The sequence below is a fragment of the Formica exsecta genome, unplaced genomic scaffold (assembly GCF_003651465.1).
Source record: "Formica exsecta isolate Colony F162 unplaced genomic scaffold, ASM365146v1 scaffold355, whole genome shotgun sequence".
NCBI classification, from domain to species: Eukaryota; Metazoa; Arthropoda; class Insecta; order Hymenoptera; family Formicidae; genus Formica; species Formica exsecta.
In genome coordinates, this window is record NW_021850798.1 from 11,630 (window position 1) to 31,331 (window position 19,702).

The following is a 19,702-nucleotide window of genomic DNA, read 5'->3' on the forward strand; positions in this document are numbered from 1 at the left end:
TGGCTGTTCTACAAAGACAGTTCATAAAATGACTAAAAAGAACCAGCCAGAATCTAAAACAATGTACAAATTGTTGCGTTTGACAATGTGATGGGCCGCTTGTTAGCGTTTTATAAGAAGACTAAAATTCTTAACCAGATTATAAAATATTTCAATTTCAACCATGATTTGAGAATGTGACCGCACTTTATAAAATGCCTAGACGTTTTATAAAACGACGGATTATGTAATCTGGCTACGACATATACATTTCGTAATGCACATGATAATAATATGGTGTCTTAAAACCACCAAATGTACTTTTAATAGCAGTAATACAATAGCAATAGATTTTCTGATCAATTTGAAGGCAATTTTTGGTAAATATTCATGTTAAAATGAATGAGTGAATAGTTACCCGATTTTTTTTTTTTTACAAAAATGTCAAGGCGTCAATAATTTCCAAGTTACAATTTGAAACATTCCGTATCTTCTTATCTCATATATCGAAGTTTAACGAATAATTTCATATATTTACACCCGTGTAATATTATCAATGCATTGACGATGCATCATACTCAATTTGTTAACACAACAAAATATAATAAAATGTTGCTATTTATAGCGTGAGAAACAAACAGTGAGAAATAAAATACCCATCAACTACTTGATTGTTCGTTTGTCATTATTGTTATCTACTTTGTGATGAATAAGATAATTATCATATACTTTTTTTCACACACGTAATACCTAAAGAAATTTCCTGCACAATATGATATGTATTATATTAACTATATAGAATTCTAAATCTATATATTTTATATATATTTTACGTTTATATTAGTAAATAATATACTATATGTGTATAATGCAATACACAATGATATATAAAATACATATTGTATGTACTGCAAACTATGAAAGCAGAGAAAAGGTTACAAAGGCACAAAGACTTTATTCTTATAAGGTGAAAAGTCTAACTCCTGTTAGATTCTTAGAAATTTATCGATAAATTTTTTACTATATAATAAACATTTGTGCACTGTACAAGAAAAGAAAATTTATTGTTCATCGCAATCTCGATAAAAGTGCAATGTAAATTCCAAATAATCGACACCATGTTTGTTTCTGCAAATATTCTGTAATAAAGTAATTAAAGAAATTATTGTAGAGTTCGATATTAAAAACAAGATGTTATTTTCAAGGAGAAGTCTTTAATGTAATAATAATTAAAAAGTAAGGTTCCCTGTTTTATTACGACTTTTATTTACAACTTATGCACAAATTGGATTTATTGTGTTAAAATAGAACTTTTTAATATAGACTTTGAGAAGATTGATACACTCGTCCCACCTTGATACCGAATTTGAAGATTCTCTCGGTAAAAATCCGGCTCTTAATGTTTAAATTATTCTTGAACAGTATTCTGTACTGCTTCATCAAAGAGACAATTCAAAAAATGAGACCTGGACTTTTCCCTAGAGAAATCCAGGCCTCTTTCTTTTGTGAATTTTCCTCACAATAATGCCAGACTTCACTCTGCACATGGAATTCAGGAACTTTTGTAATCATTTGATTGAAATATTATAGAGCATCCTTCTTACAGCCTGACTCTGACTCCTTTCGATTTTCATTTGTTTGAGCCGCTGAAGAAACATCTTGGAGAAAGACGATTTCTATATGATGCAGCTATACAGAATGCTGTTCAAGTATGGGTTAAACATCAATAACCGGATTTTTACCAAAAGGGAATCTTTAAACTTGCCAAGGTGGGTCAAGTGCATCAATCTTCTGAAAGACTATATTGAAAAGCAGTCATTAGCTTAAATTTTAATCTGGGACCTGGACCGATCCAAAACCAGAATCGATACCCGTTCGATAACTGTTTTTTTAATAAAAACGAAACCGTAAACCGTATTGAAATTCTGTTAAATTTATAACACCGGACCATAATCGGACTATTAAATTATTTTCGGTTTATGGTTCTTTTCGATACCTTTTCGGTTCTTGCAATTTATTTCTACAAAACATTTTTATTATATTTTTATATTACTAATTTAAATTTTTTGTAGTTTTCTTGGCTAGGTGTCATCGGAAAATAATAAATCTGATGAAAATAAAATTTTCAAAAAGTCAACGATAAAAAAACTAATAAATAAAAAACAATAAATGCATAAAAATAATTACTTTTAAAATTAAGTTTTTGTATTTTCAAGAAAATAAAAAAATTATTTACATTTGATATTACTTTTTTCTTTATTTTGTAATAAAATATATATAAAAGAAAAAAAGAAATAAATTTAATAAATTCTGCATTTTTATATAAAAAGAACAATATATTTGCTATTAAAAAATAGTATAATTTGTTAGAAAAAAGTTAGAAAAGCAATAATTTTAAAAGTATTGGGACCATACCCGATAAAACCGTAGTTTAAACGGTTTCGGTTTCCTTTATTTATCAAGGAACCGAAACCAAAACTGGAATAGTTATTAATTATTTTATTAAATTGTAATCGGAACCGAATCTTTATTTTGTTTCGGTCCCTGATTTTAATACAATAAGTCTATTGTATCCACAATTTGTGCATAAGTGGTAAATAAAAATCGTAATAAAACAGGAAACTTTACTTTTTGAAATCAAAGTATATAAATGTTGTGAAAAAAACTTAATAAATATTACATTCATATAATTACCTCTTGGGGTTGTATCGTAGGTATTCGAAACTTCAAAGTCTTCCTAAGATAATGAGCGACGTCGAGAGAAAACGACTGATCGCCCGATTGATTATTATTTTCAATGTACTGAGCTTGTTGCGGCACAGTGTAACTCCAGCCGCACATTGTTTCGTCCATATTGGAGTTCGGCGAAAAGAGACACTGTTGCACGATCTGCCAATACCACGGCATGCCGCTAAAAATATTATTAATGCCTTGACAGAAATTCAGTATATCTGTTATTCGTAAGTAAAAGTATACGCACATTCCAAACTTACACAAAATGTAGTGTTAAATGCGTATCCGGCATATGTTTCGACAAAGGTATAAAGCAACTAATATTGTTGGGTGTATCTGGCGATGATGGCGAGCAATATCTTTGATCCAGAGAGGTGTTGAAGTTTTTCGCCACTACGAATAATTGTGGTCTAGGTTCCGGTGGTAATGATCCCGCGGCGTTACTAGCGACTTCTCCCCAATCTGCACCAGTTTCTCGCCTTGCTCGTTTATGTAAATACTTGTAATTAATCTAGAAAATAATGCATATGCATTTATATATTTGTTATAATAAATATATCCAAAAGAGATGATAATTTTAAACAAAATTCTATACCTCTTTCACAAGAGTTTGAGTGCTAGGATTGGATGGACTAATACCATTTTGGAAACCTTTAGCTAATTTCCGTTTCTCTTCATGTGGCATGCTCAATGGTTGTTCTAAATGATCTGCTAAAAAGTAATAGAATAAAAAATAAATCTCTCTATATTAATAGAGATTTACGTCCTCCTCTTCCCCCTTTTTATAATCTTGACCGTAACATATCTTGTCAAAATTATGATTTTGAGTAATCTACAAAAAGTTTTAGCCATTGGTTGTTTATTAAAAATTATTTTTAATATAAGATTCTCTCACATACATGCATGCACGCATGCACGCACGCGCTATCAAGTTTCGAACGTAAACTGACAATGAAAAATTACATATATTGGATGTAATTTATATGGGTATATTATATACAGGGTGAGTTTTTTAAATTGAAACATTTAAATGTCTCGAAAACAACGCATTTCTGAAAAGAAAATTTGAAACAAAAGTAGTTTGGTTTTGGGGGGCAAATATAACAGCATTATTTATTTCTGATTCGGTGGACGTTTTCAAGGTTATTTGAAGATCAACTTAATTTTTTTAAATGGAACCTCCCATTTTTTGTTGCATATTCTTGTAGCCCTTGTCGAGGCGTTTTCAAAACACTATAATAAAGTATTTTTTCATTAAGTATTTTTCGAGTTATTTTATATCTTAATCTGATATATTTTGATATAAAAAATAAAATATCTCGTAAAATATTTAGTTTTTGATAACCAAACCACTTTTGTTTCAAACTTTCTTTTCAGAAATGCGTTGTTTTCGAGACATTTAAATGTCTCAATTTAAAAAACTCACCCTGTATACTAAATCCTATACATATGTATATACTATACATACGCATATATTATATCCTATACATACTATACATACGCATATATTTAAACAAATACACAAACCTTTATACATATAAAACATTTAAAAATATGTTATAATTCGAAAAGTTTTACAATTTCATAAAAATGTATAGCATTTTATTAATATGAAATATGAAAAGAAGAATTTGCAACTTTTCGCGCAAAGTAGATGATCCCACATTGCCCGATGTTTTCAAGTCTAAAAGCACATAATAAAAAAAAAGTTGGGCTTTCAAGTACTAAATGTGGAGTGGACATCGCTTTGCGTGGAAAGTTGGAAACTTATATGATTTATATATAATTATAAACATCGTTTTTTGCACCGAAAGTATCGGACGATGTGGAATTAATGTTATTTTGTATAGAAAGCTGCAAATTTATATAGAGCTCCGTTCACATTCTCGTTTTTTGGTATTTTTAAAGATCTATGTGTTCGTTAAGTGTACATGTGTAGAGTTTGGTTATTATTTAAACCTTTGCAATACAATTGGTTTTATTTTGCTAAAACAAAATATATGGGGTCTATGGGGTCGCTGATTACAAATATAAAGACAAAATTTAAAAATTCAAAATAGAAAATACAATGTAGCAGCCAAGTTAAAAAAAAAAATTAATTGGATTACACTATAAATAGTGTAAGATATTTCTCGAGCAGCAGAAGAAAAATATCCGGGACTCTATCCTACGACCTAGCTCTCAATTGACTAGTACTTTGCCATCGATTATGAGTCACACACTGCTCCATGCAACCGTAATCTCTCTGCTCGGTTATATATTCTTCTTTGAATTTTATAGCGTTTTCGAATGAACGGGTTAATCCAACCCGGGTCAATTAATCGCTATATTTTACTATGAATCCAAGTCTTTTATTGGCAGAGATGATGCAATGATGTCATTAATCGCTCTCAAAGATTAACTGCTACATTCGAAAACGCTATTACAATAGCTGGAATTTCATATGTATGAATTTTCGAGGTTTTTAATTTTACAATTAAAAATTATAAATTAAAAATAACGAATAAATGTGCGTGTCGTAAAGTCTAAAGGGGTTAATATCCATATAAACAGTGTCCAATATTGCATTTTTCATTGTCAGTCCATGTTCGAAGTTTGATTTGTTAATAACCTTTTAATAAATAACAAATGACGGGCAAAAAATTTTTGAAGATTACTCTATCGTAAATCATGAACTTGATAATATACAGGGTATTCCATTTTAACTTTCACACCGTAATATATCGAAAACTATCGAAACTATGCATTTTCAAAAAAAATGTTTTAGACAAAAGTTATTTGACTAGAAAGGGGACATAAGAAGATGCCATTGATTGACCTGGAATAGTCGTTTAAAGGTCACGTAAAGGTCACCTTTAATTTCTTAAATGGAAAACTTCATTTCCCATTACATATTCTTGTAGCGTAGCTCGAGAGTTTTTCAAAATACTATAATTAAGTATTTTTTTATTAAGTATTTTTCGAATTATTTTATATCTTAATCTGATATATTTTGATATAAAAAATAAAATATCTTGTAAAATATTTAGTTTTCGATAATCTTACCATAATAAATACTTAATGGAAAAATACTTTATTATAGTGTTTTAAAAAGCTCTCGAGCTAAGCTACAAGAATATGTAATGGAAAATAGGGGTTTTTATTTAAGAAATTAAAAATGGCCTTCATGTGACTTTAAAATGACTATCCAAGGTCAAACCAATGGCACTTTATTATGTCCCCCTTCAAGTCAAATAATTTTTGTCTGAAACATGTTTTTTGAAAATGTATGGTTTTTGAGATATTACGGTGTGAAAGTTAAAATGGCACATCCTATATATGTTAATGACAAAGTCATTACATGTGTGTGGAGGGGAGGGGAAAGTACATTAATGTAGAGATTTACCGAATAAAGTATGTTATGCATTGTTGGGTTATTCTAATTTATATACGCTTGAAACTTAATATAGAAAACCAGGTATGAAACTTACAAATAGATTTTTTCTCTGGCGGATGATCAGGCTGAGGATCTTCCAACTGATGAATCTCAGCTGTGCAACAATATACCTAAAAGGCAGTGTTTATTCAAATTAATTAATATTATATATATATATATATATATATATATATATACATATATACATATGTATATTTTTGTATATGATAAAATTCTGGTTTTTCGAAAATCGATATATAACAATAAAAATAGATTCAAATTTTGTTGAAATATTACATAATTTTATCGTAAACTATCATTTCAATCAAACCTATAAGTACTTCTGATATAGAAAAGTTATTCATGTTTTTCGGTTTTATATACAGGGTGTATCATAATTCACGCCATCGAGTAGTATGCATGGCTGCACTCAATTTGGTGCATAGTTCACGGACGTATGCCCGCCTAAAAATAGTACTGATTGATCTTTATTTGATAATTCCTTTTTTGTTAAGTATCGCAGAAAAAGATAGTTAAGGATTTTTCGTAATTTATTTTAATTATGTAATTCAGAGCGCAAATTATATCACCTACACATACATGGTGATTCAAAACAACCTGATGTCCTTGAAATATCATATTCATGAGCGAATTCTGAGACGATTTTTCTGTTTACAAAATTTTGTCCGAAGCTTAGTTTTTGAGTTATAATTGAAAATAGTTAGCTACTTACAAGTCCGATACAACGAGCAGGTAGGGACGGCGCAACGCCTCACGAGAAAAAAAAATTAAAATAGATTCCACTTTACAATTTCACAATAAATATTACTGGAACATTACTGTTTTTATTGTAGTACTTTATTATCACTTGCAAATATCAATTTCCGCACAAATTAAAACTACGTATACAACAGTCAGAAAGTAAACGAAATATCCTTCATAAATAATAATAGTAAATTGGTTATATTTATCGTGGGATTTTATGCTTTAATTTGTGAGGAAATTGACATTTGCGAATAATAATAAAGTACTGCAGTAAAAACAGTAATGTTTCCAGTTATATTTATTGCGAAATTGTAAAGTGAGTCTCGTAACGCGTTGCGCAGTTCCTGCCTGCCCGTTGTACCGCACTCATAAGTAGCTAATTATTTTCAATTATAATTTAAAAACTAAGTTTCAAACAAAATTTTGTAAAAGGAAAAATCATCTCAGAATTCGCTAAAGAATATGACATTTCAAGGATATCAGGTTGTTTTGAATCACCCTGTATAATCGTATCATATAACGATTAAATATAAATACGCGATTAAATATTAAATATATATATTATATAAATTTGCTTTTATCTTTACTTACCCGTATATTATAAATATATGATAAAAAACAATATATAATATTGAATAATAAATTTATGATTAAATTTTATATACAGGGTGTTCCAGGAGGAAAGGTCAATATTCTGGGAGGTGATCGTATCGGTCATTTTAAGCAAAAATGTTCATATGAATATATGTCCTATTACCCACGGTTTCCGAGATAGAGCGACTTGAATGTACAGTTGCAAAATTACTGACAAGAAAGAAATACTACGTACTATTTCTAATATTTATTGTTCAAGTGATACATTTTTTACAGATTATAATAAATTTTCAAAAATTCCACCGTTAACATCAATGCATTTTTCAACTGTTGTATGAACATGGCGTGTTGCTCGTCTGAGCAACATCGTGACGTTCCTTTATGCGGGCACTAGCATCCATTATTTGAGCGAGCAGTTCGTCTCGTGTATTCACTTTTCTTCTGTACACTTCACTGTACAGGTTCACGGATGAAGGTTGAAGTGTACAGAAGAAAAGTGAATACACAAGATGTACATTCAAGTCGCTCTATCTCGGAAACCGTGGGTAATAGGACATATATTCATATGAACATTTTTGCTTAAAATGGCCGATACGATCACCTCCCAGAATATTGACCTTTCCTCCTGAAACACCCTGTATAGATATGTATGTGTGTGTATTAATAACTATCGTATATATTATACAGGGTGTTCGGTAAAGATTGTGCCAACGCTCGTGAGCGGGTAGAGCATAGTAAACTGAACAGAAAAGTCCTGTAACATTTTTTTCTATAACACTTAATAAAGGAGTTATTATTGAGTAAAGTCTGGCTAATCAGCGCCGACCTTTAGCCGCGCGCCTGGTAATGTGTGAATGGTCCGTCGCTACGCTGGCGCACACTACTAGGCAGGTGGCTCACCGACGTGCGTCTGGCTAAAAGTCGGCGCTGATTGGCCAGACTTTACTCAATAATAACTCCTTTATGCCGGGATTACGATGAACTTGATGTAACGGGACGCGACGGGACGTGAAGTAACGTCACATGAACTTAACACTTGAGGTACAACTGTTGAATTACAATCGGCATAACGTGTCGTGAAGCACTGCGTGGTTTGACAACTGTGGTGTAGAAGTTCGTTTTTGTTGTCATTCTCGAAATGAATTCTGCTGTGAGGCATTATCAATTAAGCACAGGGGCGGATTTATATAGAAGTTTACGATGTAGTAAGCGTCAAGCCCTCAACGAGAAGGGGGCCCCCAAACAACTACCGAATCGACACTTACGAGAACCATATAGTATCAGACTAGAGATACGTATTATTCTGTATAGTTATAATCAGATGGGTTATCCGCGTCTTCTTTGGTAAGAATTCTCTGTATACAATTTTGATCATTTATTTAACACTCCCAATAACAAGTTGTGAAGCAGAAAGAGAGGTTTCTCTAAATTATCTTTTATAAAAAATAAGTACAGATCTAAAATGAGAGATAAAATTATTTATTAATTCTTTCAGTAGAAAGTGACATCACAAGATCTGTTATTTATGACGAAGCCATCAAAGAATACATAAACGTGAAATGTAAAAAAAAAATTTTTTAACTTTTGTTCTGAAATGCTTTTGTTTTTCACATTTATGTTTTGTTTTATATCTATGCCAGTTATTTTTATTAATTTAATTTGTTTCTGTAAAACGTTAATGTTTCTGTAAACCGTTTATAGTTTTCATGAATATCATTTATTATGAATATATTTTATTTGAATTGTATATTTATTAATGTTTAAATGTTATCATAAACTGTTATCTAGATAGAACAAAAAATTATAATGATGTCAAAATAACGAGAAAACGATAAATTATGATAGAAAAGTTAGTTTTTATAGTAATTTTTTCATCGTTTTTTGACGTCATTGTAATGTTCTATTCTGCCTGGAAAAAGAGCCTCTGAAATAGTATTAGCATCAGGCCCCGAAAAGTTACCATCCGCCTCTGATTAAGCATTATAGAAAAAAATAGTACAGGACTTTTCTGTTCAGTTTACTGTGTTCTACCTGCTCACGAGCGTTGACACAATCTTTACCGGACACCCTGTATTATAAATGATTCAACTTATTTCGATTTTATTGCATTAATGCATATAAATTGTTCATCGATATAAAACATAATTTATTCGAAAGAAGTATATTTATATTTTATATAATATTTTTAGATAATAGGATACACATGTTCTGTTTTTGCTGTCAATCTGCCCATTTAATATGGTAATAACAACTCCTCTATTAAACTTGTAGTCTTTATTCTTGCTGACAACAATTTGTAGCAGGTCTTTCGACATATTTGGCTATTTGAGATTATAATTGCAAATTATACGAGTACCTGACATGGACTTTCGAGCTCAGTAAAGTGTGCGGGACATTCTTCAGGTCTTCCTAAAGGAATCGGACCTTTGTTAGTGGATGAGGAATCTACATCTGAGCTTTGATCGTTTTCATCTACGTTACTAGGAACAGCGCCCGCGCCATTTCTACTGAGCCAGTTTCCAGGAAATTCGCTGAAAATGTATTACGAATATAATAGTTTTAATAAATCTGTATATAATGAGATATTTTCTTTTATAATGAACATAAAAAAAATTTACTGACTTATTTTTTTCAAGCTTAGATTGGGAACCCGGATGGCTTATTGGATACCATGTTATTTCCTGAGAATACAATTGCTGTTTTGTGTGAGGAGGTGGTGTCGTCAGAGAGTTACTTTTGACAGATAATCCTCCATCTAATCCCCTTGTGTAAGATCCATGCTTTGTATACAAAGGAGATAATGTACTATGCAACAATGAATTATATCGGTGCTCGTAATTAGAAGTCGTGGACATTGTCGATGGATGAGCTGGACCAATGGCCAACATTCCATTGCTTGCCATGGTGGACCATTCAATGCTACTACGTTTCTGATATTCCAAGAAATATAAGGTTGCCATTGCAACTAGGCTGAAAATTTTAATATCAATATATTAATTAGAGGATATTTTATAGAAATAAAGTCGAATTAATCCTCGCCGGCAAATTAAATTTCTTATTTAACAATAATGTTTATCTAGATAAAAGTATTTAAAGTATAAAATAACAATATACAACGTATATTGTTATTCAAATATTCTTATTCAAAAGCAGGTAAAATTCTATTAAAATTCTACTAAAAATCTAATATTTACCATGTGGATGACAGTCAGGTAATTTGCCATATCGAGGATTAAAATACTATCATGAATTAAGGAACTAAACAATTACCAAAATGCCATGATGAGAATAAGTATAACAATGATAATTTGAATAAATTTATTGCTGCAGAGAAGTTCTTCCTCTCTTTCGAGCCTTTTTGTCTTTCCGTGCAAAGATGACTTATTATTGATGGAAGATGAATATTTATTTCCCGACATACTGGATACTGTGCTGATGGAGCTCTTTAGACTATCGCCCCGTTTCAATTTTGCTAATCGTTTATTTATTCTCTCTAATTGATCTATTCTCGTTTCTAGACTATCTGTCACCTGTAATAAAGCCGTATATACTTAAATAAAGGATATACATTATATAAATTTATCCATATATTTATGGAGTGTCACACAAAATCATTGGATGTTTCAAGTAGATTTTTTGGGCAATTTAAAGTCGTTTTTTCCTTGACAAAAATGTCGAAGTAGACTATTATTTTTTGCAAATTTTCAATTTTTCCAATTCTTTTAAATATATGTACAAGATGTTTGTTTCACATAAAGTGTTACAAGACGTTTTCCCTGAAACTTGACATTGTACCAAAAATGTTTCAGATAAAATTTATAGAGTTTATAAAAAGAAAAAAGTTAATAATTTTGAATTTTAACTAAAGTCTTTTTTTTAAAGTCATGTGAAGGTAACCCTAGTTTTTTTTTTTAATGGAACTATTCTAATTTTTTATACAAATTGATTCCTCGCAATATTCGGCGTTAAAAATTGTAAGGGTATGATGGCCAAAAATTGAATAGTTTGCGAGATATTTTATACTTTAATTCGACATAATTTTACATAAACTATATGAAATACAAATTTCATAAAATATTCTTTTTTCGATTATCTTGCTTCAATACTTTTATGCACAAAATAAAAAGGGAATTAATTAGTGTAAAAAACATAGTTGTTTTTAAAAAAAATATAATATACTTATATATAATAATTAAAAATATAATATAAATATAATAATTTGCAATAAGCAGCTACAAATTATAACGATTAGCTACGTAAGTTTTAAATTAAGTTTTTAATAGTTTTTAATAGTTTTAAATTAGAATTCTATAGAAGTAAATTCATCTGAAATTAACTATAATATTTGATTAAAAACGTAGTTCTTTAAATCTTTCAACTTATTTTGTGAAAAATCCTTTTTTTTAATCGTGTATAACTCAAATATTATTAAATTATTGCCTTGACATTTTCGCTAAAGAAAAATCGTGTCCAAATTTGTCATTAGAAAATCTGTTATTAAATGGATGACATTCTGATGATTCTGGAGCCATCTGCATATGTATACATAATATCGTATAAAATATTTTTTTTTGAGATCATACCTTACATAATTCCTTGACGGCGCCAACGTTCTCCATAAATATCCTCTCTTTATTTACCACCAAGAAATTTTCTATTCTCTGACCGTTTGGTAGAACGATATCACCTGCCGGCAGCACAGCTTCCGGTAGAATTTGCTGAACCTCTTGCGCTATGACACCAGTGTCTTCTTGTTTCACATCCAGACCCGAATGCTGGGCGAATTCCGGGGCATACCGATAACGAACAACGCGCAGCTGTTGTACGTTTCGTAGTTGTTCACGCGTATCCACTTCTTGAACACTTTGCTTGGCCCTTGCATCGCTAGGTTGAACGATATGACCTGTTACCTATAACAAATTTAATTTTCAATTTAATTCTCGAATGATATTGAATTCCATGCGTAAAAAAACGTGAACAACGAATGTTTATATTATCGTTACAATCAAAACTTTAGAGAGAAAATTGAATAAAAAAATATGAAAAATAAATATATCTATATATATCAAAATCAAGGTTGTTTCGGAGATGTAAATAATTACCACATATATTTGTTTTTATTCGAAGAACAATTTCGGTTATAAATGATATTATTTAAATAACTTTTTATCTCTAAATAAGAATATTCAAATAATATATTCTCGTTATTTATTGTTCATAAATATAACAATTGTTTATATAAATAATAATGATATAAATAAAATTCTTTTACATATTAATTAGAGAGAGATGTCTTATATATTTTCAAAATATATATTACAAAATATATATTACAAAATTGGTAAAGAAACTGAAGAAAACTGAATTGCATATATTAATGCTTGTTTTAATATTTTTATATTTAATGAAAATTGGAATAGTATACCCGTTCCCAATAATATAATCCAAAAGTCGCATACCTTCATATTGCCATGTACAACAAGAGCTTCGTCCGGCCTGTCCGTATTAATTCCAACTCTGCCTGCATGATATACGCTATCCGGGGCGGCTCCTCTCTGCCATCCACCTTCAGCACCTACACCACTGCCTTCTGATTCAAATTGTCCTGGATTACTTGCCTGTAACACGTAAGACGTATGAGAGTCAGTCTACAATTTCTTCACAAAATTATTTTAGACTATTAATTTTACATACCCTGACAATTATACGTTCTGATGCGTGAGCCACTACTTGATAACTGGCTTGATCCGCGGTATGAGCGTGCAATCCGACGACCAAATGAAAATACCTCTGATCTGGATTTGGTTTTCCCTTCTTGCGCATATTGTTACTCGTAGTTTCGCTAAAGTGTAAGCGACCAACCGTCACTTTCGTGACACGTTCGCTGCTTAATTCGACTCTGTAACACCAATATCTATCGTAGCGTAATTCAGCAATATCCAATTACATTACAGAGATCTCTATATACTGCGCTTGTATATAAACTTACGTTACAGGGTGAAAAGGTTTTTTGCTTCTATCGCTCTGACTTTGTTCGACTCTGATCGTTTGCGACGGAGACTCCACTTTGACTCCGTAGAAATGTAATTGGAAACCACTTATCTTTTTTAGACCTTCACCAGTTCTAACGAATATGGCCTCTCCTTGAAGTTGCGAGTGACATGTTATCTAAAAATGTACCGCGTGTAATTAGATATTAAATTTAACAAAGATTTATATATAATATAAATATATAAATATAAATATAAAGAAATGATTTTTTTTCTGGCAAACAAATGCATCATCCGAATTGCTAAAATTAAATCCTTTGTCCGCGTCCACCCTGTAATGTGGTATCGGTAACTCTTTGAGATTGTGATCGCAGAGAACATGCCAAGATGACTGTTGAAAAGGATGGAACCGAATGCATTGATAACTAGCGTCGATATAACTGCTGTCAGTGACCTCATCACTATCCAATACCGCGCTACTGCTACTGCAACTGTGCTCCACGGTACCCGTATTACTTAAAATCTTTCTCGAGAAAAGGTGTGTCGAAAAGTTAACAATGATTACTTTTTAATTAATAAAAAGAGAACTTATTTTTAAATATAATTTATTTTTAAATTAAAACAGTGATACGCATTAGAGATATATGTGATATTTCTTTTTTATAATATAGATCTAGGAATATTATGTTTTAAAAGTTTCTCTCTCTCTCTCCTTTTTTTATTAACGTAGAGAGAGAGCGCAACTTTACTTAATATTTACTTAATATAATCTTAAAATGTGTAAAAAAAGATATAAATATATAATATTTTAAATAATTTAACGTACTTGTTTCACTTTGGCACAAGTTTGAAGATTTTCTCTCGGTAAAAATCTGGCTCTTAATGTTTAAATCATTCTTGAACACTATTTTGTACTGTTGCATCATCAAAAAGGTAATTCGAAGAAAGCGGCTTGGAATTCTCTCTAAAGAAGTCCAGATCTCTTTCTTATAAATTTCTCACGATAATACCGGATTTCATTCTACACATCGAACTCAGAAACTTTTGTAATCATTTGATCATTTGAAACATTATGGACATGAAGCATCCTCCCTAGAGTTCAGATCTGGCTTCTTTTGATTATCATTTGTTTGAGCTACTAAAGAAGCATCTTAGAAGAAGACGATTTTCAGATGGTGCAGCGATACAGAATGCTGTTCAATAATGATTTAAACATTGAGAGCCGGATTTTTACCGAGGGGAAATCTTCAAACTCGTGCCAAGGTGGGACAAGTGCAACAATCTTCTCGAAGAGACTATGTTGAATACTAATCATTAGCTTATATTTTAACACAATAAGTTCAATTTGTGCATAAATAGTAAATAAATTCGTAATGCAACAGGAAATCTTATTTTTTGTATGTGTGTGATTCACTCTAATAATTCTTATGCGAATTCAACTTACGGATGAACATACGACTGTGGATCTTTGTAGCCGCCATTATTGTTAGGTACTGTCGTAGTACCAGAAATGCACGCTATCGAGACTGGATGTGTCATCTGCGGCGAAGGTAATCGCGGTGATGACTGCTGCTGGGCGACGACCGGTTGCGACGTAGGTGCTTCGATCCGGCCATTGTGAGGCGCAGTTCCACCCCCATTTTCATTATGCGCGAGAGTGTCCGCAAAGTATCTAACACAAAATTCAGATTTTTTATCTAATATATCTTCCGATACGTTTGTTTCTTATTTTTTCCTCTATAGCATGCTTGCAAATTATTATTTACTATATTTAAATATTTATATAACGAAGATATAAGTATATACAGGGTGTCCTAGACCACCCGTACACCCCTTTTCTTTCAAAAACTAAGCAGTTTAGAGAAAAACGTTTTGAACAAAAATTGTATGGTTCTGAGGGGAACATAAGATGGTGTCATTGGTTTGACCTTGGATAACATCGTTAAGGTCAAGTCAAGGACACTTTTAATTTCTTAAATAGAATCCCCTATTTTTTATTGCATATTCTTATAGCTTAATGTACGGGTGGTTTAGGACACCCTGTATATACAAGAGGTGTCTTTACTCAAATTTTGTAAAAAATTTTTTTAAGAATTCCTTGACTTTCTAAATATTTTTACTAAAAATTTTAAGTAAAGAGAATATTTTAAAAATTTTTTGGTGCAACTTCCTAAAATAAGTTATTTTATTGTATCCATTTTCTAATGTTTTTCGCTCATACGAAGAAAAAAAAGAAACAACATAGAGCCACTCAAGTTTCAAGTGCTAGATTTGTGCAAATGTACTGAAAAAAATTGAATAACTTTTGTAGATAAATATTTTCTATTTGCATAACATTTTAATTTTTTGGCAATTATTTACTATAACGGACCCAGCTCCAATGACATTGACCTTGACATATGTTGTCAAGGACATAATCCTGAGTAACTTTTCCTTATAACTTAATCGGCAGTCATTGTTTATTAAAAAGTTATTAACAAATAAAGTTTGAGAAATAAAACGTAATTTTTACATGAGTTTGTAATTTCCACGCAAGAAGCAAGGTCCATCCGCATCAGGACGTTGTATAATTTAAATCAAATTTTCAGAAATAGGTTTGGGTTAGATTATATCTTCCGGAGGTGGAGCCCCCCGTAGGTGGGGGGGGGGGGGGCTGAACTCACTGCGTTCACGCATACACTTTCCCATCCACACAACAATTCTGGGCTGAACGTCGCTTCGCATTGTAAAGTATATGCATGGACACAGTGGGTTCCGCACCTCCCCCTATGGGGGGGCTCCACTTCCGGAAGATATAACCTAACTTAAACCTATTTCTGATTTAAAACTAAAATTTGATTCAAGTTACGTTATATAACTCAAACCAAATTTTCGTTTCGAATCTAACTTTAACTTTAAATATCTTAAAAATTATAAGAGACCGCCGATTAAGTTATAAGGAAAAGTTACTCAGGATTATGTCCTTGACAACATATGTCAAAGTCAACATCATTGGAGCTGGGTCTATTATAGTAAATAATTACCATAATTTTTTTATCACTAAAAATTACAATAAAGGATATATATATGTATTGTATATTCAAAATATTTTGTTAAGATATTGGATATATAAACACAGACATATAGATATATATTTAAATATATTTTAAACACATAATTTATACAACTTGACTTATCGGCGAATTGCCTACTGCTTACAATATAAAAGCAAAATGATCAAAGAGAGAATTTTTTTAAATATTCCTCGCAAAAAAATTCCATGAGAATTCCTTGATTGTTCTACGTACAAAAGTAATTCCTAAGAATTCCAGATTTTTCCAGTTTTCCTTGTTTTTCTAGAAACTCTAATATATCTTCTTTAGAGAAGAGAGATGTACAATTATTTGATAAAAACCGTGTATACACCACACGTTGTATACGTGTTATACCAATGCCTTTTTATTGATCTTTCGAGAACTGTGCGTGCCAAGAGCGCAATTGAATTTGCAAAACACGAGATATCGTTATCGTCTGAATCATTCAGTATTCCGCAGAAAATGATGCTTTGACGATTCGCGTTTCGTCCCACAAGTTGAGAAAACTCGCGGGTGTTTCACTGCACGGTATGGGTACTATTATGCAATTTCCGTGTTGAAGACTTGGCTACAATTTATACTTTTGTTCGACGAGAGAGAATTTTCTGCGAATTCTTAATTAGAAAATAATGAAAACATTCGCTTGATAACAATCTCTATCAAATAAAAAGAATCATGTAAAATACCCATTCTTTTTCATTGCATAAGCCAGCCAGTAATTATATTGTCAGTTGGAAATTCTTGATTCTTTAAGTATAAATTATAGCCAACTATATTGTTTTCATTATTATTCTCTCTGTTTCATATTTTTATTTTTTTACTCCGATATCTCCGATATTGCATTATCTTTCTTATTATTCTCCGATTAATGTAACTATGTATAATTAAAAAAATAAGTGAACAGGTTTTTATAGACTCTTCTCTTTTGCCAAACAACCATTTCACATAAAATCATTTCGCATTGCGTCACGACTATAAATTTTCTCTTCTTATCTATCTAACTAATGCTTCTTTAAATAACATATCTGTTGCGTGTTGATCACGATGCATACACGTGTACACATCAAAATATGCGTCTCACACAGAATCGCAAGAATAAGATGTATATCATAAAAAGAGACAAACAGAAATATTAATAAGAAAAATTTTTAAGGTACTTAAAGTTGTAAAAAAATATAACTAGTAAATTTATCCATATATAAAAAATTGAAATAATTATACATATAGATGTAAAAGTATCTAATATTTTGAAGCATAAAAATATGATCAATATAATTTTATGCTGCTGGATAAATTAGATGACATCGCTAAATTTCTTTTTATCGTAACTCGAATTTTACCGTCGCAAGGATCACAAGATTTCCTTTGTCAAAATGCAAGATAAATGCTGAAAATCGGATTATTACCATAACAAAAAAAAAAAATTAATAATATACAGGGTGAGTTTTTTAACATGAAACTGTAAAATATCTCGGAAAGTAAGCTTTATCGAAAAAAATGTTTCAAACAAAAGTTGTAGGGTTCGGAGAGGGCCACATGATAAAAATATGGATTGTTTGTTTAAAAATATAAAAAAAAATTAAAATATATCACAGCAGTCCAGTTAATAAAATATGGGTATTATCAAAACATAATAACCATTCTTGTGATAATCGCCGTAGTGACGGAACAGCCTGAATACATAGAGTCAAGATAGAGCAATTTAGGAATTTAGCCTGATACTTGGTCATGTCATTCGCAGGAAACGCGTGCTCATGCTGTTGGACGTCAAAAGCATATTATCTAAATTTGTTAATTAGCATAACTTGAAAAGGAGCGCCTGGAAATGGCATCGCATGCGGCTGTTTTCGCAGAAATTCTACGCTTCTCATTAGAATTTTTGGAATATTTTGTAACCATATTTATAACTCCATTTTTATAGATTTATCTCTTCGAATTATATGTGTCAGATCGAATACTTTGATACCCGAGATCAGGTTTCTCATCTGATCGAGTCTTTTTTTCAACCGACCCAAGGCGCAACAAGTAGCAAAATAAAAATAAACAATAATAATATCTACAGATATCGAAGATTAATGTTCTTTAGACTCACGTTGCAGGTTGTTCACTGTCACTGTTGATAAAGTCCTCCAACTGCGAAAAATCCAGAGCCTCGTTGTCTATACCCCCGACGAAATCACCACGACCTGAAAAAAAAACAAAGAAATTCTGTATTAAAATGAAAATAAATCGTCATCCATTATCAATCGGCAGGTTTATCCGTTTCAACAATATCCATTTCGGTAAAACTGCATAAAAGGTTATATCTTAACGATTTTATTGCTTACTTAAATATATTGTAGGTTTTCTGAGTAATTCTCCGCAAGAAAAAAGTCGGGGGACGACATTGGTTTAGGAGATATAACAATTTAAAGTTTTACAATTTTAATGCTTTTTTTTTAGGTATTATAAAGTAACATTAGAAACAGTAAAATTTGTATACGTTGTATTTCTTGTAGAGTAGACGTAGAAAAAGTTTTTGTTTATATTTACGGGATAGGTACATGATAAATTAAATGATGGTCATGATAAATTAAAAAGATAAATTAAATGTTTATATTGTACATGTAGCTTATTATTTCTCCTCATTTCTTCTTATTCCAGTAAATAAATAGATCTAAAATGAAAAATATTATTTATTGAATGCGTGCGTGGGGGAGAGGTGGGGCCCCTCTCTCTATACCTTCACCCGAAGAAATTCTAACCTAACCCACCCCAACTTTATTTTTAAAACTGAAAATAGATTTGGGTTCCGAAAACGTCCCGTCTCCGATTTTGATGAAACTTTGTGAAAAGCTTCCTTTCAGGTTCAAATGAAAGATCCTAAAAGGAATTTTGGCGACTCCTACAAGAAAGTCATTTTTTAAGAGAAAATGGGGGTGTAGTTCCGAAAAGTACTCACCCCCGATTTTTTTGAAACTCAGTATTCTTACGTATTTTGATGCGCTGATTACGAATATCATAGTGAAAATTGGCGACTATTTGATTTTCATGGTGAGAACCATGAAAAACCTATAAAAATTATAGTTTTTTACGCTTATCTCAGTAAATACGGAAAATCATGATAAATGTTTTAGACAAAAGTTTTAGATCTCACAGAGATAAACATTTTA

The 19,702-nt window shown here is 31.1% G+C and overlaps 1 protein-coding gene across 1 annotated transcript in view; it reads right to left on the reverse strand.

Moving 5' to 3' along the window:
* Positions 1-389: 389 nt before the first annotated feature.
* LOC115238740 (myelin regulatory factor-like protein) overlaps positions 390-19,702 on the reverse strand; it is a 56,295-nt gene continuing 36,982 nt past the window's right edge. Inside the window, 16 exon segments of the mRNA XM_029812787.1 lie at positions 390-1,118; positions 2,674-2,890; positions 2,973-3,223; positions 3,308-3,423; positions 6,183-6,258; positions 9,843-10,017; positions 10,109-10,456; positions 10,757-11,016; positions 12,070-12,396; positions 12,946-13,104; positions 13,181-13,400; positions 13,476-13,662; positions 13,741-13,999; positions 14,711-14,783; positions 14,921-15,148; positions 18,643-18,736. Of these exon segments, the coding sequence (XP_029668647.1) occupies positions 1,041-1,118; positions 2,674-2,890; positions 2,973-3,223; positions 3,308-3,423; positions 6,183-6,258; positions 9,843-10,017; positions 10,109-10,456; positions 10,757-11,016; positions 12,070-12,396; positions 12,946-13,104; positions 13,181-13,400; positions 13,476-13,662; positions 13,741-13,999; positions 14,711-14,783; positions 14,921-15,148; positions 18,643-18,736 (3,068 nt within the window). The 3' untranslated portion in view covers positions 390-1,040.